This window comes from Strigops habroptila, chromosome 10, assembly GCF_004027225.2.
Source record: "Strigops habroptila isolate Jane chromosome 10, bStrHab1.2.pri, whole genome shotgun sequence".
Lineage (NCBI taxonomy): Eukaryota > Metazoa > Chordata > Aves > Psittaciformes > Psittacidae > Strigops > Strigops habroptila.
Genome location: NC_046359.1, coordinates 7999793 through 8024033, shown reverse-complemented (window position 1 = coordinate 8024033; position 24241 = coordinate 7999793). Strand labels below are relative to the sequence as shown.

The window sequence follows — 24241 nt, the reverse complement described above, 5'->3', positions numbered from 1 at the left end:
GCGCGCCCTGCCTTCTAGAAGCTCCTGGAAGCGCTCGTGCCTGTCCCGCGGCGCGGCGCCCTCGTTCAACCGCGCACACCAATCGCGGCTTGAGCCTGGGCCGCCCCGCGCCCCGCCATTGGTCAGGCAGGGCTTGGCCCCGCCCCTCCGCCGGGCTTTGGGGGGCGGGGGCTGTAGCCATCATCCCTTGCGGCGCTGCGGGCAGTCAGTGGCTTGGTGCGCTGCCCGTGCTCTGCGTGTGGCGCGGCGGGAACATGGCGGCGTTGGAGGGTCCCCTCGCTGTGTTCGGCGACAGGACCAGCGGCGACACCATCCGCACGCAGAACGGTAACGGCCGCGCCTCTGCCCGCGGGGGCTTGCGGAGCGGTGCGGGGAGGGGCAGGAAGGAGACAACATGGCGCTGCCGTTACCGCCGCCATGTGCTTCCTCAGCTCTGCCGCTGTCCGGGAGGGGCCTCGTTCCCCCGCCAGCGTGTCTCAGTGCCGGGCGCTGCAGGCCATAGGGCCGCTCTGAAGCCTCCATGAGGGGACGGGGGATCCCGCAGCCCTCCTCCGCGCTTCAGTGGCGAAGCGACCCCGCGGCCGTTTGCTTCTTTGGGAGAAGCACCCACTGGGAGCGGGGCGCTGCTGACCAGAGGTCGGCTCGATTCCATCCCGACCACATAAGAGTGTGAGCCGGCGAGGCCCGCAGACCGGCTGAGGAGCCTTGGTGGGGAAGGGGCCTTGGGGAAGCTTCTTGCTCCCCTACATGGGGAAATAACCTGCGTCTGAAAGTGGGGACCATTCTCAAGATGAGTGTCTTGTATAGCTCTCAAAAACATTCCACGTCTCTGAGGATTTTATCCCAAATCTTGAGGGAAGGCTGCGAATTTCGAGACTGGTCTTGGTGGATAAAGGACAAAGGAAGAAGCTGAAGACCTGCTTCCTTACTATTGAGAGAATCATGGCAGCTCTGATGATACTATAGGCAGAACACTTAGTATAAAAGCAACCTTAATCTATGGCTGAGATTCTACTTTAGAATGCCATCTTTGATATAATAGTTCTTTGTTTCACAAAGCTATTACTCCTCCGAAACAACACCAAAAGCCTTTATATTGTTCGAAGTTCAAAGTGGAGATCTAAGTTGTATCTATTCCCATTATACTACCACTTTTTCAATTTCCAGATTAAGTGGCTATGCTTGTGGGATAAAGGAAAACTTGCCACGGTCTGAAGGAAAAGGTTGATTGTATCTTTTTCCTATATGAAGTTGGCAGAACATCCTTTTAAACAAGCTACGGTGTGAGAGGTCTCATAAGTGTTTTGTTTCAGTCACAGACGTGATTGGGACAAAAAGATGTGTTAGTAATGGATACATGGTGATACTGGTCTGTATCTGGAACTGAGGAGTAAATGAGAGTGGAGTTGCATGGCATGAGCTGCCAAAAGAAATAAACCAACCTCTGCTAAGCTACCACCACTGCTCTTCTGATCCTGGGTAGTGTCCTCCACCTCACCAAGCCAACAGAAAATGAACCTTCTTGTGTTCAGTTGGTTTTGCCAGATTAGTTAGCTGAACCAGCTTACGGGGAGCAGGGGGAAGAGTGGGGTTTGGCATAGATTGTGTTGTTTAGCAGCAGCCAGCTATTAGTTTAGGTGGACTGAAACCTAATCCTAAATTAGGCCTCTGTCTCGGGTTTCTGAATTGCAGGTTCTTGGGACGTTTTCTTGTAAACCTAAATCACCCTAAAGTTGGAAAGATAAAACTTTGTTTATTTTCCTTTCATTTATTCAGTTACTGCAGCATCTGCTATTGCCAATATTGTGAAGAGTTCTCTTGGTCCAGTTGGCCTGGATAAGATGTTGGTGGATGATATTGGGGTAAGTCAGCTTTCCTTAAGAAGTGTCGGGGGACTTGTATTCCTGTGTAGAAGTGCTTCCACTTAGTGTGCTTACTAGATTGGCTGTGCACATGCCCAGGTTTTTCAGTGGTTCTGAGAGAGGGTAGGAGGAGAGCTGTGGTGAAGTCGAGTGTCAGGTAATGTATGCTACATCATTTTGGTTTAATCTACTACTGCAGTTTGTGTGGTACGGTTGTCTCCTTTCTACGCGTAAGTTCTTGTCACCCCTGGAAAAGCATTGGGCAAATTAACAGGAATAAATATCAGCATTAAAGTCACGCCTTGTGATGGTGTTGACTTGCATATCTTGGTTTCCACATTAGGAGAAATAATAAAAACCTCAAATAATACCAGACCAGTTTTAAAGCAATATTTCATACTTCAAAATATTCCAAGCAAATGAGGAAAGTTTGCCATTTTACAGGCAGCTGTAATGAAATACTGTCTTAGGGGTGAGTCACTGCATTACTATTAATCCGGTGTGTGCAAAATGTTTGATGAGTTTTTGTAACATGAAGACTTGTCTGATAACAGTGGTAACATTTCTGATGTTACAATGGTACTCCTGCTTAAAAAACAGCAGTAAACATTTGGTATAAATAGTTTTAATAAATGGAAATTTGCAAAGAAAATTAACTCATTCATTTGCATGAATGAAACACGATAGTCAAAATGTAATAGAAATATACTTCACGTTCCCATTTGATTTCTGAAAATTAGGACGTGACCATTACAAATGATGGTGCGACCATCCTGAAACTGCTGGAAGTGGAACACCCTGCTGCAAAAGTTCTGTGTGAGCTGGCAGACCTGCAAGACAAAGAAGTTGGCGATGGGACGACCTCGGTGGTACGTAGAAAGCTTTACAGGCAGATACACCAAAAGTCAGTGTTTCATTACCACAGTGTGGCTTTTGATTTCTCTGTTATGAGCCTTGGTGCAGTGTTGATCAGCTATACAGAATGAAAAACCTTGAGGTTAGGACTGACTATAAGCAGTTTTTTAAAGTAGGTTACAGAACAAAGAACTTAGATCTGTGGGGTTTTTAGAGGTGCTGGTTTTCATATGCAGCTGGTGTTCTGGAAGGGACTTTGCATAGCGCGGTCTCATTATTTTTTCCTTTCTTGAAGCTTGGGGATAGATTCTGAAATAAGGTTTTTAATTTTTAAAAACCATGTGAAATTAAAGTGCTAAGGACTAATAAAGATACTGTGTGTTGAAAACTTGCCTGAGACTTTTGGCAACTTAGGGGCAGGCAAAATCTTGTGTCTTTTACCTGGTGTCATAACTATTTACAGTTCTAAGTGCTTCCACTGAGTAGACACTTGGACAAGTATTTGGGATTCTGAATTGTGCTTAATGGCAACAGGAAGTTATTGTGCTTGTATGGAATAGGTGTATTTAGTGTTTGTATTCCAAACAGGTAATTATTGCTGCAGAACTTCTCAAAAACGCAGATGAGCTAGTGAAACAGAAAATCCATCCTACCTCCATTATCGGTGGATACCGACTTGCTTGCAAGTAAGAAACTAATACAGTTGAAGTACATTGCGTTCTTTAAGGTACAATAACTGCGTGTTCTTTGTGTGTCTCTGTATTTGTGACTCCGTTAATAGAGACTTCTTGGTGCAAAGTGGATGTGGGGTCTTGTTGAGGGGGTGTTGGAGATGTTTGTTGTTGGGGGGGGTTGTAGGTTCTTTTGTTTTAATTTCACGTTTCTGTAATCACATAAAAATGCCACGTTCCTATCCCAGAAGATGAATTGCTTTTATTTCTGTGTTCTTTGAGATAACATTCAGGAGTGAAAACACGGAAGATTTTGGTCTTTTTGGGGGGGTGGAGTTCTTTACTGGTATTTGCTTTTATTCTACAGGGAAGCAGTTCGCTACATCAATGAAAATCTTATTATTAACACAGATGAGTTGGGCAGGGACTGCCTAATTAATGCTGCTAAAACATCGATGTCCTCTAAAATTATAGGAATGTATCCTTTAACTTGATGAAGACAGAGTGATGAACTGGAGAGCTTAAGTAGCTAGGCTGGTTTCCTTTGCAGGGGTTTTTATGAATGGGGTATAGTATTCAAGCTGTCATTTTTATAACGGGGTATGAAAAATGTTTCACAGATACTATTTTTTGGCATGGGAAAACACGTCAGGATTCCTGTGATTTATGTAAACCTGGTTAGGGACATGACTACAGCTTTAACAGCATATTGTTTCCTTGTTAACAAGCATTGCGTGTTAATGGGACTAGTTAAGGAATTGCATGAATGGAAGAATGTCTTACAGAAGTCAAGTACCTGGGAAGTGAAACTAGAGGGAAGAAGGTTTCATTTTAGTCCATAGTCACAGAAAACACTGCCTTCTTAGTTTTTCTGCTAACAAGGGAATGCAGACTGACCACAGGATAGGTAGTTTTGTTAAGGAACTTGGTGCATAAAACGTAGGCGTCACACTAGCCTGTCCTAATTTTCTTACCAGTGTTTATGTTAAGAATTAACACAAATTAACACTAATTAAGGCAGTGGTAAAGAAAGCTTGCACTCCCGTACCCTTCTGCAGTTCTTTCTTGGAAACAGTTTTTGACTCTTGGTTTGGGCACTGTCAGTGATTTACTTTTTTTTTCCCCCTTAAGCATAATATTAGGTTTTTTCTTCAGTTATAACCTTAACAACGTTTTAGTGATGGTGATTTCTTTGCCAATATGGTGGTGGATGCAGCACTGGCAGTTAAATACACAGACCAGAAGGGTCAGGCTCGGTACCCAATCAACTCAGTTAATGTTCTGAAGGCACATGGCCGCAGCCAAAAGGAGAGCATACTTGTGAACGGTTACGCTCTCAACTGCGTGGTGGGCTCACAGGGTAAGAACGTGCCACGTTTCATAAAGCTTTTGTGTGAACTCGGTCCTCTGGCTCTGTCTGCATGGATCTTGCTCATTGCATTAGTTGCAAATCACTGGGTTTTCAATTCCAGAACAATTAGACAAGAACCCCCAAAAACCTTACTGCTTCACCAGTGGTTTCTAGGCTGGGGTCTGCCAGCCAGTAGCAGTGATCCACAAGGTGTTGGTAAGGTACTGTGGTTTCCCTAACTCAGTATTAGCATGGTAAGACTGATTTTCTGGAACACAAGTGCCTCTTTTGTGGGGAGCCAATGTCTGTTTTATAGGGAACTGTTACATTTAGCAGAGCTGTGTTGTGATAAGGTAACCTAAAGGATGTGAAGCTGGTACAGGTCAGCTTTTCATGGTCATGCCCATTTTGGGGATGGGGTCTGGGAAAAGGTAACAGGTCACAGGAGAGATTTGAAAAGAAAATCTCTCTTTGAAAGTCTTTATTAGCATTTTTCTGTATTAGGGCAGAACTGGTGATGGAGAAGCAAACTGGGTAAAGATCTGAAATGTGAAAGTAACATTACTTTTAATGTCTACTGCTAAACTTCACATTCTGTTAACTTGATTTTATAGAATCTGTTTTCTTTCTGTTTTTCTCTCGTCAGGTATGACCAAGAGAATAGTTAATGCAAAGATTGCGTGCCTTGACTTCAGCCTGCAGAAAGCAAAGATGAAGCTTGGTGTTCAGGTTGTTATCTCGGACCCTGAGAAGCTGGACCTTATAAGGCAGAGGTGTGTGTGGAAGCTTGAGTAACTGGGACAGTGGGGCTTCACAGGCTTTATCGGTCTCTTCAGCTGAGGTGTCTCAATGTAACTTTGGCTGAGTGGAAGAGGTAAAAATGTTTTAAATGTTAAGATTTCCCAACAATACCAAATATTAATGGTGAAAGTCTTCACTTCTGGGGGCAAAATTAGTATTAAGTCAGGTTTTTTGAGAAATCCAAGTATGTTTGTGCAATGGTCCCTTCTTGCAGAGCTCTGCTTTAACATTTTGGGAAATGACTTGACTGAATGTGATACATTTTTATAACTTTGATTTTATGCTTGCAGAGAGTTGGATATTACCAAAGAAAGGATTCAGAAGATTTTGGCTACTGGTGCCAATGTGATTCTCACCACTGGCGGTATTGATGATATGTGTCTGAAATACTTTGTTGATGCTGGTGCTATGGCAGTACGAAGAGTTGTAAAAAAGGACCTTAAGCGGATTGCTAAGGCATCTGGAGGTATGTATAGATAAAAACATCTCCTTTTTCCACCTACTTTTTCCTTCTTTTAAGTAAAAGCTGTTGTTTAGGGTATTAGGAGCTAAATTTGAAAATAGAGCTTTTTAACATGCAAGGGAAGGATGAGTAGAGCTGAGACACTCTGCTTCGTTTTTAACTTTACTGTAGCTTTTAAGTGACTTCTGTCAAAGCAGATGAGTACTGTAAGAGTTGACTGCTGAAGATTTACAGGGGGTGGGTGAGGAGGAGGAGGACAAAACACTGCCTTGCGCTGGGAAGACTGTCCTCCTGTGGCAACGAGCCAGAATCTGTATTTATATAGAAGTCTTTATTAAGCACACATTCATAAGCTTCTGTTTGGACAGTTGTGTTAAGTACATTGTTCAGATTGTTCAAGAAAGAACTCCTAAATCATTGAATACATACTGGAAAAAATCTGGTATAGATTTATGTCTGTCAATTCTTAAATTTGCAGGAAAGCATTTTCATTCTGAGAAAGCACAGGAGCTTGTACTTCTGTTTTCAATCTCTGTTGTTCTTTCTGTATGCCTGTTCTGGGAAGTCGGCAAAGGATGTGCTGGCGTGGAAGGCTAATTTCACTTCTTTCTTTGTTAAAGCCACCATATGTTCAACCCTTGCAAACCTTGAAGGTGAGGAGAGTTTTGAGGCATTAATGCTGGGACAGGCAGAAGAAGTGATTCAAGAGAGAATCTGTGATGATGAGCTGATCTTAATCAAGAAGTAAGAATCCTTTTTAAAATACTCAGGTTTGTGTGCACTTTCAACTGAGTTTGAGGTAAAATCCCATTTATTTACTTCCATGCTATCTCAGCATGAGTAGTTACGTGCATGGGAAAGTCCGCTGCAAACAGGAGGTGAAAGTGTCAGTATTTAGTCTCTTCTGCAGGGGCTGGACACCTGTTTCATCAACCATAATGTGTGAGACAATCAGATGGCTGGATAGACTCCATTTACAATTCTGTTCATAAACATATTTTTCTGAGCTGGCTTCCATTTAGAGAGGCAGTAAAGGGAAACTGTTACTATCTGAGGAATTCAATCTGAATAAGGTGGTGCTAGCTAAATCTGACCATTCGTAATAAAGACACTTTATTTGTGCTGGTTTCGTTGAATCAGTCATCCACTTGGTAGTGTGAAATGGACAGTTACTGTTGGAAGTTTTTTGTGTTTAATGGGTAAGAAAAGCAACACTCACTAGCTGTCCACACACATAAAACTTTCCCTTGAAGTTTTAGTATGCCACTGCCGTCTGGTTCCTGAGGACTAAAGTATCTGTTTGTTAACAGAAATGTACCTCGGATGGTATTTTTTCCACTGCTTCAGTATCTCTTCTCAGTGTTCAGTCTCGTGCAGTCTCTCTCTTGTGTGTGAACGAAATACGCTGACCGTGGTGCTCGTGTGGCAGTTAACATGACTACTTACACTGTGATGTTGGCAGTCATTAGCTCACTTAATGCCTATGCAAGAGAGAATTTTCTCAATGTCCAATTACATTTTGCCCTGATTTGATGGGAAAACTAAACATTGAAGGAATGCGGCTTAACTGAACTTAGCTTCAGAAGAGAACTTTTAGCAAGAAGAGTTAATTTACATGCAGTTCAACACATCTGACTCCTCATTCCTTTTTTCCCTAGTACAAAGGCTCGTACTTCAGCATCAATTATCTTGCGAGGAGCTAACGACTTCATGTGCGATGAAATGGAGCGGTCCATACATGATGCCCTCTGTGTTGTTAAAAGGGTGTTGGAATCCAAGTCTGTTGTCCCAGGTGGTGGTGCTGTAGAGGCAGCACTTTCAATATATCTTGAAAATTATGCAACCAGCATGGTAAGTCTTGCAGGAAGAAGTGACAGTGTGTCTGTGTTAGGCTAGCACAGTGTGAATTTTCAAGCATTTATTTTATTCTCCTAGAAGCTGGTTCCATGGTCAGTGAAAACTGAATGATCTTAAGAGTGGGAAATGCTGCTTTAAAACTGAGGATGTTAATTTTTCTTTCTCTGATAATTAGTTTGCATGTGAAAACCCCTACCTGCTTTTGCCAGTCTTGTTGCAGCAATGGGTTTAAAACCTTTTTCCTCTCCTAGGGATCACGTGAGCAACTTGCGATAGCAGAATTTGCAAGATCCCTCCTGATAATTCCAAACACACTGGCCGTAAACGCTGCTCAAGACGCAACGGATCTTGTTGCGAAGTTGAGAGCGTTCCACAACGAGGCTCAAGTTAACCCAGATCGCAAAAACCTGAAATGGCAAGTACCTGCCTGGGGGGAGGCTGCTAAATGTGAAGTGGGGTGGTGACTTGGGCAACCTGTCCCAGTGCCTCCCCACTCTCACAGTTCAGTAAACTGGCAAGTTTACCATTACTGGTAAATGCTCCATCCCTGGCAGTGTTCAAGGCCAGGTTGGACAGAGCCTTGGGTGACATGGTCTGGTGTGAGGTGTCCCTGCCCACAGCAGGGGGGTTGGAACTAGATGATCTTAAGGTCCTTTCCAACCCAAACCATTCTGTGGTTTATTTGCATGTAGAAAAAAGGGTGTGGGTTATTGCTGAACTTCCTCTCTCTGCCTCTTCAGTCTTGTGTGTGTGTCACTGGGAACTAGTAGCAGAACAGCATATTCCCAACTTTCTTTTTACCTTTTCTAACCTCTCCATCTGCCTCTTTCTTTGCAGGATTGGTCTTGACTTGATCAATGGAAAACCTCGTGATAACAAGCAAGCTGGTGTCTTTGAACCAACCATGGTCAAAACCAAGAGCCTGAAGTTTGCCACAGAAGCGGCAATTACTATTCTTCGAATTGATGACCTTATTAAACTGCACCCTGAACCTAAAGAAGAGAGAGGGTGCTACGAGGATGCAGTTCACTCTGGAGAGCTTGAAGAGTAACTTAGGTTTTATTTATGTTTGTCTAACTTACATTTCCCACTCTTGTAACTAAAATGTTAATAAAACAAGTGCTTGAATGCTGCTGCTATGTTCTTGTGCACAAACATTTTTCAAAGCAAGGTTAGTCCTCACAGCGAGAATTTAAGCTCCACTGTGTACCAACTGATGTGTCTACAGTAGCCACTATCTTGTCAAGGCAGTTACTGAGTTGCAACAAGTAGTGGAGTAAGCTTACTTGATTTTAAGCAACACAAGTGTAAGCTCCATGATTAGAAGTTTATTAGGAAACTGTTTCAAAGCTAGTTCACACTAGCTGTTCATTCACTCACACTCATCTCTCAACACACATGGCTATGCCCATTCCTCCTCCTATACAGAGAGCAGCAACACCACATTTTCCACCCGTTCGTTCCAGTGCATGTAGGAGAGTAACGAGGATGCGACAACCAGAGGCACCGAGAGGGTGGCCAAGAGCAATGGCTCCACCTTGGATATTAACCTAAAAAACAGGAGTCAGTACAAAAGGTCAGGTTAAGAAGTGATTTGAAGAGCTTAGTTGAGTTTCAACATGGATATAGCCCCTGCTGGTGGCTGAGCCTGAATCACCAGCTGCCACCATTTCAAGGAGAAAGTGCTGCTGTTGATCAGTATTTCTTCTGAGAGGAGCCCATCTTTACTCCCTGAAGATCAGGTGAAATTAGGAAGGGGAGAGTAACACCCACACGTTTTGCCATCGCTGGAAGAGCATAGTGGCAAATACACTTCATCATCAAGTTCAATGTCTGAAGTTGTAATTACAAGTGTGTGCAAGCAGTTACCTAGACCTGCACACAAATCCACTACCATGAAGTGCCTGCCAGCCTGCTGCAGAGCAGTGTGAGGACACACCGGTGTTCCCCTTCTCATGGCAAAGGGACTGCAAGAGGACTGGTCTTGCCTGTTGGACTATGATCCAGATGCACAGGGCAGAACAACTTTGAATTAGAGGAGGCAAACTAACCATGGCCTCAAATGTATTTGTTACCTTTTCTGGGTTTACTTTCAGCTCTTTTGCTATTGCAACAGCTAAAGATGCAAAGGCTTCATTAATTTCAAAGAGGTCAACTTGTTCCAGAGTCCAGCCGGCTTTGCCAATCTGAGAAAAGAAAATAAATAGTGGCCTTGTTATATTTAGGTCTTCCTCAGCACCAGAGAAAGCTTTCAGTGAGACTTAAATGGGGTGATTTGAAGCCACCACTTCTAAAATGTTGAAGGAAACAGATTGATTTTCTTAATAACCAGAATTCTTGAAGACAAAAGACAAAATCTGAGTGTCAGCAAAGTCAGTGCAATGTGCCACAACATGCTGGGTGCTCTTAAAAAAGCTTGACTAGTTTTACACACGCGGTGGTGGTGGTACAACTGTGGGACTCAAACCGTCTGTGCTGCCCTGAACAGACAAGCACTGTTTCAAAAGCAGATTTTAGATTAAAAGTGTTCTTTTCAGGACATGAGTCTGATCCCATTAGAGATTCTCTGCTCAACGCAGATTTTTTACACAGGAGATAGTGAAATGACCATTAGTGATGCTGTCAAGCATAACTTGTCCAGTCTCTCCTGCCTTAAAGCTGAAAGACTTAAAGGCAGGAAGACTCACAAGCTGTTTGGGAAGATGGTTTGGCTCATGCTGTCACTTGAGGAACTCCTGCAGTGCAATGGCCTACTCGGAGGCAGGCGCAGGCATGTTTCACATCTCGACATTCTCACTTGCACTCACTTTGTTTCTAACAACAACGCTTTATAAGCAGGTTCAAGCAGAGCGATGCTGTTTCACAACCGGCTCGCCAGACCGGTGCATCGCCAATGCCACAGTGGAGGAGGAGGGCCTCTTTCTACTGAGTATTGCAGAGACAGATTGGAAACTGTTCACCTGCTGGGAAAACTCTTTAAAGTTTGCTCTGTTGCTGTGACACTAAAATGCATGGCCTAGACAATCTGTCACTGCAAAGTGATACTATGAAATTCTGAAGAGAGAAACTGGTGGATGTGAGGTGTTTGATAACACACGATACAAAATCTACATTAAGAAGTAGTGTGGCCTTTTTCAGAGTACCTATAAAATGATAAATACTGTTAAATACAGCTTGTCTGTTCTACGATTTAAACTAAAAACATTAATTGTGTACACATTATCACATTCTTGATTGAAAAGAACAGTTTGAGATCTGGTAAGAAAAAGCTTCAGCATTACAGTTCTGATTTTCTCATCAAATGTTGGTTGTGAAACAGCATTGCTCTGCTTGATTCTGCTGATAAAGCATTGCTGTTAGAAACAAAGTGAGTGCAAGTAAAAATGTCTTGGATGAGTCCACGTTAGGCTTCAACATTGCCAAGACATTTCAGACATGAACAAAATAAGGCCTTTGTATAGTATAAATAAAACTAAAAGGAATTCTAAAGCAAATCTATCCTTATCAGCTGTACAAGAGCTCTTTTCACACTCAATTTCATAGCTCAATTGTAAGAAATGATCAGCTGGGGTTGCCATGGGCTATGTCTATATCAGCCAACAGTGTGGTACCACAGGGGATGCTCACTCCAGGCATTTTATCCAAGAACCTCATCCTGTGGACGGAACAAAGGGCACATCAGCAAGGGCCATAATGGTCTGAGCACGTTAAGATGTGGTTCTAGAGTGCACCTTCTTGTTCATTTTCAAACTGAAGCGTGAAGCATGAAAGGAATCCAGTCTGCACGCTCCAACCCTTTCGCAGGGCAAACTGAAACACAAAGGGCACCATCACCTTTGCTCACACAGATGCACTCCCTGGCCCTTCTCTCAGTGTTGTACTATTGCAATACAACCAGGCAGGGACCTGAAAATTAACCCAGCCAGACTCAGCATCGGAACCATAATGTGCTAGGACAAAATCACCCCCAAATTAGGTTAGTGTGCACATCCATGAAACATGATCTTTAGCCTCCTAGGTTTCCAGGTGGCTTTCCCACAAACCTGACTCGTTTATGCTCTGAACTCCATTCGTACACCTATACATTTTTGTTTTGTTTTGTTTTACAATGAGTAGGCACTAGCCTGGTAGCACTAGAAATCTCAATCTTGTATACTCTCCACTATTTTAAGTGTTGTTTTCACTTAGTTTATTTTTTCTACCAAGTTTTCCAGAGAATATAGAAAAACCAAGACATGGCCAGAAAATGAAGAGCAATTACAAGCGAGAGTTTCTGAATAATAGATACATAGGTAGATAATTACTTACAGCTTGCCTTATTGCTGAAATGGGCCCTACTCCCATTATAGATGGGTCTATGCCTGTCTGAGCCCAAGATACAATCCGAGCCAACGGCATAAGACCTCTCCTAGTAGCTTCTGATTTCTTCATTAGAATTACAGCCGCAGCTCCGTCATTGATACCTGTGGAACGACAAACAACTCGTATGTATTGTTGGGCTTTGTGGCTTGTGCTGTACCACCTTTTCCCACTTGCGTAAGTTCACAAGCTAGACAAAAACAAAAATCACAAATCTTTTCTTGATTTAGGTCAGTATTGTTCAGATCAGCCAAGTCCAACCTCAGGAAAAGGCTTAAAATGGGCACTGTAAGTATACTGCTGTAAATGTGACATGTTTGTGATTCTATGTGGAAAGCAGCAGGTGGAAGAATCGAGGCACAATCTGAAGAAGGAGCACATCAGATTTACCAGGTAGACTTTGGAAGAGGCAGCAGAAGGACCAAGGGAGAAATTTCAAAGCTGCCTGTGGCAGGAGAGTTATTCCCACAGGAGTAACATTTTCAAACATGAATTAAGTTTTCCTTTGTCCAGACCTGCAATGTTAGAAACCCCTGGACAGCTAGTTTTAAAAAGAGATGATGTAGTTTCTATTTGTTCCAGCCTATCAGGTATTGCTGTCATTGTCCAAACACTCGTATTGCTTCATAGAAAGCAAGCAAACAAAACCAACTCATCTGTAAAGAAATCCTCCACCACAGTCAATATTTGAGTTCTACCGATGGTGCCAAACACGTTGCCATTTCCTGCAAAATACATTCAGCAGTAACCACACGGCAACCAAACCCCTCACAGAGACCCTGCCTTGAGCCACAAGCAGCTATTGTCCTTTGCCATCTCAGCTTTAGCCAGGCGGACCAACCTGAAGCATTGGCTGCTGTTACTGTCCCAGTTCCATCTGTCAGGAAACAGGGCTTTAACTTTGCCATTGTTTCCAAGTTGCTCCCATGCCGAGGGTGTTCATCTGTTTTAACTTCTATCGGACCTGCAAAGCAGAGCTACATTCAGATATTCAACATTCACTTTACTTCTCTCTTATTTAAAAACATAACCCCTGCAAGTTGAAAAAGAAAGCAGCAGCTATGTGCTTACAGAACAGCTTACGGAAAAGGCTTTAGGAGTGGGAAACCATCCACTGATCATAGCAGACACAGTAGAAAACAGACTTTTTTCTTTAAAATCAGCTCTCATTATCTGTTCTCACCTACCTTTTTTAGAGGGTACAAGAACAGGAACAATTTCCTTTGTAAAATAGCCAGCTTTCTGTGCTGCCTCCGCCCTGTTTTGTGACTGGACCGCAAATTGGTCTTGTTCCCCTCTGCTGACTTGCCACTGACTGGCCACGTTTTCAGCTGAAATAGGAACACAATGCAAATTGCCATCAGGAAATACTAAGATTTTAAACTGGAAAATTGTAAGTACAAAGGTAATGAATGATTAATGATTGCTGCAGCAAGCAGCTGAGCTTGCTGGACATTTTACATTCTGATTTCCTCCTTTTGTTTGCTCATTATTCTCTACTATGTTTTATTTCATGGGCGAGAATTTCTGTGTGGGATGACCTCCCAGACAGGAGCTATACCAAGTTAAATACAAATGCAAACGAGCATTTCTAGTCTATTACTTCTCTGGATTATTATGCTCAGATCTCTCCACAGCTGCTTCAGAGGAGGGAACAGTTCTGAAGTTACTCTGTTTCATAAGCAGGGTCTGAAAAAGCAGTTGGTTGACTACCCCATCTAAGGGTGCAATAATCTGCAGTTGCAGAACTGTGTGTACCCACAGTACACTTAATTCCACAGTGTAAGTCTGTGTTGCTGAATGCTCCAGTTATACACAGGGATTATTTTGTTTATTTTCCCTGAAACTAAGTTAAATTGCTCAGATGCAAGAGATGCAGCGAGATCAGCTCAGACAGGAAAAAACAAACCAAAACAAACAAACCAGCAGCTTTACAAAGCAGAAAACGCCTTCAATGCCTTTCAATATTAGGGATTTCTTTATTTTTCATGACCACAACTGAAGGGCAGCTTGAAACATCTCATTTGAAACTTCAGATTTCTGAAATTTCCCATCAAGTGAATTCTTCCCCCCTCCCCAGTTACCTGTTTCATTTCCTGGACTGTCACCACTTACCTGTTATACCCATATGATACTGATAAAAAGCATCTGTAAGGCCATCAAGGATTATAGTGTCCTGCAAGGAAGCCTCTCCCATTTTAATCCCAGCTCGCATGTGAATGACATGAGGAGCCTGCAAGAAGGTATTTTGACAGGAGTCAGATGGTTTCTATCTCCAGTGTATACCGAAGAGGCAGACCCCTGCCTTGTGGCTGCACGTTTTTGCCCCACATCCTGGCAGTCTCCCCAGCTCCCCGTTCTGTCTCTCCCTCCAGGCTGCCAGCTGGTGCGGTCTGTTTGGCCTCTCCATTTCCCCAGTAGCAGATCAAGCAGTGAGTGTTTCCTCTGCACAGATATAATCTATCATCCTGGGGCCGTACAGCCATGGGTCCCTCATCTCTAGGTGGTTCCCAATTGCATTCTGTGTCAGTGAATGTAAACATCACCCTCTGCACTCAGCAGAAGAGGCCACCCCATTCTTAGGCATCAGACCATCGAACCAACTAGGTTGGAAAAGACCTTTAAGATGATCAAGTCCAACCTTTACCCCATTAGCTCTGAAATACAGGGTTTCAACACAATGCTGTTTGTTGCTGGCAAGGCAGCGCAATGAGAGTTCAATGGTTTGCTTCACCTTGCTCATGCTTTCCATGCCTCCTGCGACCACGACGCTGGAGTCTCCCGTCAGTATGGACTGAGCAGCCAGACACACGGCCTTCAAACCCGACCCGCAGATCATCTGGCAGCTCCAGGCGGGCACGGTGTAAGGGATGCCCGCAGCGACACTCGCCTGCCGGACGGGGTTCTGGCCAGCACCTGCGGGAACAGGCAGCGCGTTTCCTTTCTCTGTTCTTAAAACACAAACATCGGCCTTGACACTTTTCACAACAGGTACCCTGGTTCCACCAAAATATAGAGCTTGCTCCTATCTTCAGCTGGAAGACAGAGAAGTTCCAAGGGGTAATCGGTAAATAGGAGCTTGGTTACCTCTCTCCTTTATATTGTTGACTAATAAAATACCTGCAAGATCGGATATGGGACTTGTTACTGACAGTTTGAACATCTGCAGCTCTGCCTTTGGTGGCAGGTCAGATAAAACACCAACTTCAAATTAGCACTGGCCTGTTGTACACATGTAAGAGGAGAGCTCATTTAAATTGCTACTTGCCAAAGGGTTTCTTTTCAACATCATCTGTACATCACCAGCAGCCAACTTTCCCTAAGTGTCCCTATGGAACCAAAAGCACAATAATGCAAGGACAGTTCTGAAAGCTTCCATTCTTTGTTGTAATCCTGATGGAGAAAACAGGAGAGCTGTGTTCAAAGAAAATACTCTTCATCTGCATCTCCCCAGGCCAGAGTAATGCCAGCTCTCTGTATGCAAAGAAATGGATAAGGAGAGCGCATCCTTCAGTGAGCCAAAAATATACAGGAATCTGGATCAGCTTTAAGTAAGACAAAAATATTTATTTTCTTCGTCCATCTTTAAAATACAAACCTCCCCTATGACTCTGCTGATTAAACGTTACCCTGGAAAAAGCCGGGGACAGTTCAAAGCAAACAATTCCCCATCAGCAACGTTTTCAATAAATCAAAATACTCGTCTCCAAGCAAGTGGCATCACAGTTCTCACAGGAGGGTCTTGCAGACAAACACAAACTCAGGCCCCTCTCTTAAAAATCTCAAGAGCTATCAGTACTTATGATGTTAAGTTTGCTAGAGGGGATGACCAAAGCCCAGCGCTGGAGAAGGGATGCTGTAACAAAGAAACGAAACTGAGTTTCACACACACACTGTTAGCTACTTTGGGGATTTAAGAGACCCAAACTATGCCCCCACCACGCCCTTTCCGAAAACCCAGCGATGGGTTTGGTCACCCAGAGCGCACGGAGAAGGCACCAAGGTGCCGCTCGACTCCTTTGTTAAGGAATCACGTTCTTAAAGGCAAGGAACGACGTTGCAAAACACGACCCCAGAGCTGCTCCAGCGGGACAGCCAAGCAGAGATGCGGCCGTGGCGGGGAAGCGCCGGGCCAGCGCCACCGGGCCGCGGGAAGCGGGATGGCCCCGTACCTGCAGTGAGGACCTGCCCCAGGATCACCTCCGACACCTCGGCGGGGGCCAGCCCGGCCCGACGCAGCACCTCTCGGATCACCGCGGCGCCCAGCTCGTGTGCCGGCAGCGCCGACAGGCCGCCGTTGAAGGAGCCTGGGCGGACACAGAGACAGAGCGCTCAGCAGCGGCCCCGGGGAGCGGGGTGCACACTCCGCGCTCCCGGGGCCGCCTCTCACCCACGGCCGTCCTGGCGGCAGCGACGAACACGACGGGGTCCGCGCTCATGGCGACGGCGGCAGCGGATGCGGAGCGGAGCGGCAGCGCGGGCACTGCGCGGCAGCCGCGCCCGGAGCTAGAGCCGAGGCGGCGCCGGGCCCGCCCCTCGCCCGAGCCTCAGCCGGGGGCGGGACCCGGCACGGGTGATCCTTGGCCGCGCCCCTGGGCCGGGCCGGGGGTGGCCGCGCTTCCTCTGCCGCCGGCGCCCGGGCGCACCGGGAGCTGCGGGTATCGGTCACCGGAGCCCGCCGGGCCGGGCCAGCGCCTTTCGCCAGCGGCGGCAGTGGCCGGTTCATTGTCTTTGGCAGCATGAACCGTGCAGATCGAGCGCTCCGTTATCACCCCGCGGCTTTAAGGGCGGGGTTTTTGTGTCATGGTGGCGTTTCATAGGATCTATGTGAGCGGAAAAAAACCCCAGTCAAACCAGTAGAATAATAGTTTAAATCGAATGATACAAAACTGTCTATAAGTGTTCTGCTCAGCACTGGTTACTGACACCCAGAGATTGCCAACACCCAACACATCCTTCTTTTTTTAATTTAAGAGAACCCTAACACGTACGTGTATATATCTAAACACACACATATATGTTTCTCCTGTGCCAAGACCTGTGCTTACTCGCTCACAAAACAGATACTCAGCCTGATGGACATGGCAGCCAAAGCACTGCACTGAAGTTGTGCCTGAAGGCCAAGAAGGTGGTTAGAAAATGTGCTGTCACTCTTTCCTTAGCTAGAGTACCAACAAAGTTGTGAGACACATGTTTTTATCCATGTAGTAAAATTTAGTAGGATTCATGAGTGGGGGGGGGAAGGTTAAAAAAGGACAAGTTGAGTCCTAGAAAGGCACCTAGTATGTGATGGCAAACACTGACAAATACACACTGGTGGATGCTCTCATGCACCTGTGATCACAGTTTGCATGTTGGCTAATCTGAACTTGGTGGTATTAAATCTGCATGCACAAAATGTATCTGAACCCTCTGTGTGGGAACACTGAGCAATGGGAGCAATACAGTACCCAAGTCGGATTCCTCTGGCTCCCATCAGTCACTCTTCTTGCTTTACAGTGTAAAAAGCTACAACATTACCAGACAGGAAAGAAAACCCAACCCACTTCAGCTATGGAAAGACTGTCAGGCTAGATCTCACTGTTCAGCCATGCTGGTCAGACTAACTCCAACACTCAAGATACGTTTCTCCTTTTAGATATTTCAGTCAGATTGAAGGACAAGGTCAAAGAAGGGAACCATGTGCCATGAGATTTCTTCAGTCACTTTGGAGTTTCCAGCTTTTGGTAAGAGAAGAATCCGCTCTGATATCTTCAGGAAAGGAAACCTCTGCAAAATCCCAAGCCAAATGCTTGGGTGGACCAAGCTACTAGTCTCCTAAAGATGCACTAATTGGCCACAGGCATGTGCTACAGCTTTTGTCTAATGCACTCAGGGCAGCTGCTAATACCAACAAAAACCTCAGATTAGATCTGCACGGAAAAAACATTCTTGGAGTCTTTTCAAAAGACTCATCAGTAAGTAATTGGTAGATCTACCATACAAGTGAAAATCAGGAATACATGATTTTAAGCAACACAGACTGATTGTTTTAGAGGAATACTGTACAGTTCCTGAGCAACCCTCTGCAGCTGAATATAGGCCCTGGACATTTCCAAAATTCAGTAGAGAATGAGTAATTTAGATGTATGGGCGCAGGACCAAGTAACCTAGTCTATCAAGTGTACCATACATCACTCTTCATGTAATGTTTGACTGATTACAAATTAAGGTCATCAATGCAAATACAGAGTCAATGATGTAAAATGAGCTCAGATTAACATGAAATGTCAGCAAGTGTGCAAAGTCCAAAAGGAAGAGTACACCTGAAGTCTGCCTTACAGACAGGATTCCCTTGTATTTAAAGCTTTACAAATATCACCATGATTACTGAACAGAACATGAAGGGGGTTTCAGCACTTCCCTCCCCACACTTCACCTTTAATCCACTGGCAAACGGAAGGAGTTTGAATGTGAAGCAGCCCTGGGGCCTTCAGGCCAGCTCACCCCACTGAGCCGACCTGCTACACCTTTGCTCTCAGCCCCAAACAGCACAACTGTGTGCAACTCAGCACCAGTGATGGGCCAGGCTGCAGTGCTGGGCGGCCCTGAAACGACAGAGAGGAATGAGTTTTATCTTGGTATCTTTATCAGGCTTGCAGTGTCCTATCTAACTCTCCTTGGATAGTGTCCAGGATTTAGATCCAAGTAGATAAAAGGGGCATGTAAAGGAACAAAATAACACAGCAATTGCACAAAGGCAAATAGTTATGAAACGTGTATGGTACAGATCAAAGTGAAGTTACTTTTAAAATATAGATAAAACCCTCTTAACTGTGGCTAGGCAGCTGTGCTTTTAAATTCAGTGTAGTTAATGAGCAGCATAATACCCAGCAGCAAACTACTGCCCCATGCTGATGTATTTTACCATTTCTTGGAAATCTGAGCTCTGTGAAATTAAGTCCGTCAGTAAAATTAGGACATCAATTCAGAACAGACAGCTTACTTGCTCTCAGTAAAATAGTAAGGCTATGTTGCACAAAGTTTATTTACTACCTTTCTATGAACACAATGAAATGGGCTCGTGCCTTGTGTGAAATACTCAAAGTGCAAAGATTTTGGCATTTTCATTTGGTAATTGTGGTTCAGTTTTATTAGAAATAGGCTAAAATTTAGAGCATTTCAGTGTTCACTAATTTACTCTTCTGCTAAAAATTGTTTTCTAAATTGAACCTTTACAGAGATCAGTGTGGCTACCAAAATGTGAAACCTTTGCTTTTTACCATAAATCTGACAGTTGGTCGGTGAATATTTACAAAAATAATTTTGTTGGAGATGTGAATTTGATAAAACCCAAAGCTGCACCTTTTATAGACAAAAAAATTGCAAAGAACACTTACTTGAAATTCCTAAATCTTGATGTGAGGTCATTCTACAATTTTCAGAAAAACTTAATTTTACAATTTTCCTGTAACATGAAATTCTCTAGTCTTTAAAATCTTATACACAAATAATGGTACTAATGTCTGTCTTCATATTTTATGGAACTGGCCCTTTGCTGTACCACATTTGGGACCCTTTGGCCAACACTTGTGATATTTGTTACTAAGAGAAATAACAGTATCCTGCTTTTCCTTATTTCTCTTTTGGTTTTTATTCCTTGCTGGCAGCATGGGACACACCTGACTACTTTTGCTGCAGTGTGCATTAAAGCTGGCATCTTCAAAGATAGGAGTCAAACATTGCCATAGTAATTATGTGAGACATCTCTTGACGCTTTTGGGGTCCATAGTACTTATCTGAAAGAATTTAAGAGGCATCCCCCTTTAGATTCAGGGGTTTTGTGCTTTTTATGTGTTTGAAATTACTCTCATTCCTGTTAGGGAACAGGAATTGTTCTATAATTGGTCTAAGCAAAAAGCCAGCTTTTTGCTCTTTGACAAAGGGACAGCAAAGTCCCCCTTTTCTTCTCTCCTTAAAAAAAATCACATCAGCTACCAAAACAGGTAAGCTCGACAACACTTTCCTGAAAACCACTTGGGAAAGATAAGAGGAAGCTTTTCCTTTTCTCCACATGCTGAGACATTGTGTAAGGATATATAGGGCACTCTGGCTTCCTGAGCACCTTTAGTACCTTAAGGCCCCTTCTTAGGTCTGGAAGAGCAATTCAGGCTTTCTTACCAGTGGACTGACACTCAGTTGTCTATGGGAAGGTTCAGCACAGACGGCATGTCTCAAAGAACAGAATGTTTTCCCAGTGAGGATGAGATTTACATTTTCTAAAATTCCTCAGCCTCCAACCTGACTGATTGGGTCCTTGGAAATCAAATTCCTGAACAAAGAACAAAAGATGTTCTTGGCTGTGCTAAGAGCAATATGTGTTCTCCTTGAACCTATTTTTGTCAGGGAAAGCTCACAATCTAATCAGTGTTTAATAAAAAAGTGCTGTCTTCCCCTCAGACAATAAAAAAAAACCCCAAACCAAAACCTTGGCATTATTAAAGCCATTGCAGCCTTTCTGTCGCTTAAAGAAAAATTATGGTAAATACCTGGTTTTATAACCTTCACAACTATATGCACACCTGTACTCCAAATGCAAGCTTGCAGTATTTATCAAGCATCCCGGAACTGAGTTTGAGTCACCATTTGGTTGTAATTTGTCTTAACCGATTATCGAGTTTTGATAATGAAAGATTTGACTTGATTAGCAAGCCCTGGAGAGAGGCTCTTCATCAGGGACTGTAGTGGTAGGACAAGGGGTAATGGGTTCAAACTAAACAGGGGAAGTTCAGGTCAGATATAAGGAAGCAGTTCTTTACAGTGAGGGTGGTGAGGCACTGGAATGGGTTCCCCAAAGAAGTGGTAAATGCTCCATCCCTGGCAGTGTTCAAGGCCAGGCTGGACAGAGCCATGGGTGACATGGTCTACTGTGAGGCATCCCTGCCCATTGCAGGGGGGTTGGAACTAGGTGGTCTTAAGGTCCTTTCCAACCCAAACCATTCTATGATTATCAGCTAGGGGATGTCTTCAGTAGAGGCCCTGGAGTTCACTCACTGGTGTGGTCAGCCCCTAACAGAAGCAAAATTGCTGACCACTGTGTGGCACACACCAGTTCACAGTTATGTGGTAGCATCACAAGTGCTGCTGTCTTGGAGACAAGAGAGTTGCAAATCAAATTGGCTCTGTGGAGCTGCACATTACCATTCTGATGATTTTACATGCTTTCATGGAGTCTCATGTACGTAATTGTAAAAAATTACTGGCAATTAAAAGAGAAGTCCTTAAAAGAGCTCTCTGAAGAAGTTTAATTACTTCTTGCTTTAGAAATGGAAGATAAATATGTGGTAATTTAACCAAAAGCCTTATAAAAACGTCTTAGCAGGGTATATAAAGCAAGGACTAAGCCTGTAGCCTCGTATTCAGTAAGCTTCTGTAAGAGAGGGAGAGTTCATGTATGTCAAATTTAGGCTTTTTGCCACCCAGATCTTTACCCAGTAATTACCTGGAGCACCAATCTGTATCACTTTCTTCACAGCGCAGGAATCCACACATTTTATCTTTCCTGGGCACCTGCAGGCTGCAGCAAACTCCCAAGGGTTTGTTTCCTGTTCCAGCAGCAGATGTGCCGCAGTTTTGCCTTCCTCCATCTCATGTCCTTAGAAGTCAAGGACAACCTTTGCCAGAGCTGATTAGTCTTTCTTTAGTTCCTGATATTTTAAGGTACCTGAAAGTGTTAAGAAATCACATAACAGAACTCTAAACATTTTTTCTTTTTCCCTTCTAAACAAGACCTTATCTCCCCTTTTCCCTACTTTTCCTGACCTGCAAACAGAAAAATGAGCCGAAAAAATAAAATGGGGCAACAAGCAGCCTCTCTCTCAGCCTAGATGCATTTTAGTGTTGGTGTCATTCCAGCTGGCTTCCACCTGAAACCAAGGGGCAAGAAAAAAAACAACCCAGGACTGAGCCGGTAAACACAATTGCAAGCATTTTGGGTAATGGAAAATTAAGTTAATGAGTGACATGCTGTCATTCAAGGAACCAAAAACCAGACGAGACAATATGAATGGAGTTAAAACAAAGATGAGAATGATTGCCATAAATATCCCCTGAGGGAGCCCAAGGAGGAGGGTGGACAGGGGTGTGGGAAAGCGTGTTTAGTTACAGCAAGCTGTCCTGCCCACACACTCACAACCTGGTCCCTGTTTCACCTTATGATTATAGATCAATGAATATATGAATTTTGCTTTTGTGCTGATGCTTGGAGAGATTGTTACCTGTCCTCTCCTCTGAGGACAAATGGTGCTGCGGGGATTATGCTAGCACCCATCACCTGAAAAGCAAATTTACTCGTTACCACGCTGTAAACACAACCTAATGCAGGTGTCAACACACTTATTCCAATAGCAGCAAAAAGTCCCAGGTTAGTTCTCACTGTGCTAGGTGCTGTGCAAACAGAGTAAAAGACTATTTCAGTTAAATGTCTTTTTCCCAAAGGTATCAGAGGACTGGTTAGCACACCACTGCTCTTGTTTTCTCAAACAAAAACTGCAAGTGTAGCCTGATAACACACACGAATTTGAAGGGACAGAAGGAAGGCAAGCCAGAATGTAAAGCTCTCCAAAGTGATTCCACTTTAGATGTCTCTGGCTGCCTGCCTCTTGCTCAGCTAATATGTTTCCCACAGATGTAATCCGCACTTGTAAAGACAAATTTAAAGTAAGAAAGTGCTGACAAGGCGTAAAAAAATGCAGGAATATTTCCTATGTGCTCATGAATACAAACAGCAAGCCCTGGTGGAAGGTTTACGGCCCACACCTCACACTGTATCTGAGGTAGACCTTTGTGGTACTGTTGAAAACACACAAGGGAGGCCCTGTTTCTGAACATAACAAAACCCAGCCAAACTCCAGGCAAATATTGGGAGATCTTTTGTTTAAATCACTGCTGATATACTGAAAACGTCAGGTAATTTATATACAGAGTAGAAATACACAGAATAGAAGCAGTCCTGGGTGTATCTCTGCATCTCTGCTATATGGAAAACATTTCAATTTCTTGCCCTGCTTGGCTTATACACATTTTCAGGACTGTAATTTTTACATCTGTGCAGGGGGAAACGAGGTCAGTTTGCTACACTGATGTTCATATTAAGGATTTACTCTGGTATTTCAGTGCCTCTCTCATGCTGCCACATCCCAGGATGCTAATCTGTTAATTAGTATCTTGAACACTTAAATATCTGCAAGGTATTTGTAGAGGAAAGCACAGGCAGGAGCAGAAAATCCCAAAGAGCAATAATCACAGCATTATCTTTTTCAGTTTAAAAATAGATAAGACTTCAAAGGAATTAACTCAATCCCTCTATCCTTGTGGGCACTCATCCCATGACCCTTACCTTTTTTTGGGTAACCATGTCAAATCATTTGTAGCATAGCTTGGGTTTCAAAACGCTTCAAGTTTCCACTGCAAAATCTGTGTATATATATGGATGCGGATCACGTGCATTGGAATCTCTCCTGTAGCGAATATATTCTTTCTGCCAACAGCAAGAGCCACGAGAGGTTTCTGGAGCACCTGCAACAGTGCTGCAGCCAGTGACAAGCAGTTACACCTGCGCAGCTGAGCCAGCAGAATAACTCAGCCTACAGAAGCTTTAAGACTTCACTGGTAAGAGGGAAAGTGTTTACTTGTCCCAGTAGTGTTGCTTGAGAAATTATGCATAATAGGTAAGACAGATAAATTAAAGTAGCAGCTCAGTGCTAGACTGCAAGTACAGGTAAACAGACTGCAGGAGCTGGGCCTGCTTAGGGAAGACTGAGAGGGGATCTCATTCATGCATATAAATGTCCCAAAGGCGGGTGCCAGGAGGATGGTGCCGGCATCTTTTCAGTGGTGCCCGGCGGCAGGACGAGGAGCAATGGCCATAAACTAAAACACAAGAAGTTTCACCTCAACCTGAGGAAGAACTTTACGTTGAGGGTGGCAGAGCACTGGAACAGAGCTTGCAGAGTCTCCCTCTCTGGAGACATTCAAAACCCGT

General features: G+C 43.9%; 2 protein-coding genes and 1 non-coding gene across 3 annotated transcripts; 2 read left to right on the top strand and 1 right to left on the bottom strand.

Annotated features, from left to right (window-relative positions):
• Nucleotides 1-133: 133 nt before the first annotated feature.
• On the top strand, nucleotides 134-8999 carry TCP1 (t-complex 1). Its single transcript, XM_030498789.1, has 12 exons — nucleotides 134-327; nucleotides 1777-1862; nucleotides 2603-2731; nucleotides 3306-3403; nucleotides 3756-3866; nucleotides 4567-4748; nucleotides 5386-5512; nucleotides 5831-6006; nucleotides 6624-6747; nucleotides 7662-7854; nucleotides 8112-8275; nucleotides 8698-8999. Exons 1-12 carry the CDS (start codon nucleotides 255-257, stop codon nucleotides 8909-8911), a joined length of 1677 nt encoding a protein of 558 aa, XP_030354649.1. The 5' UTR covers nucleotides 134-254; the 3' UTR covers nucleotides 8912-8999.
• LOC115614037 lies at nucleotides 1134-1269 on the top strand. Its single transcript, XR_003993606.1, has one exon. It is a non-coding gene; the product is annotated as a small nucleolar RNA SNORA29 (small nucleolar RNA).
• Nucleotides 9000-9168: 169 nt separating the features above from the next.
• On the bottom strand, nucleotides 9169-16796 carry ACAT2 (acetyl-CoA acetyltransferase 2). The gene is made up of 9 exons (XM_030498791.2): nucleotides 16610-16796; nucleotides 16392-16526; nucleotides 14954-15135; nucleotides 14335-14452; nucleotides 13407-13550; nucleotides 13061-13183; nucleotides 12169-12323; nucleotides 9936-10046; nucleotides 9169-9410 (listed from the first exon to the last, which is right to left on the bottom strand). The coding sequence occupies exons 1-9, from the start codon at nucleotides 16656-16658 to the stop codon at nucleotides 9243-9245; spliced, it is 1185 nt and encodes a 394-aa protein (XP_030354651.1). The 5' UTR covers nucleotides 16659-16796; the 3' UTR covers nucleotides 9169-9242.
• Nucleotides 16797-24241: the final 7445 nt, after the last annotated feature.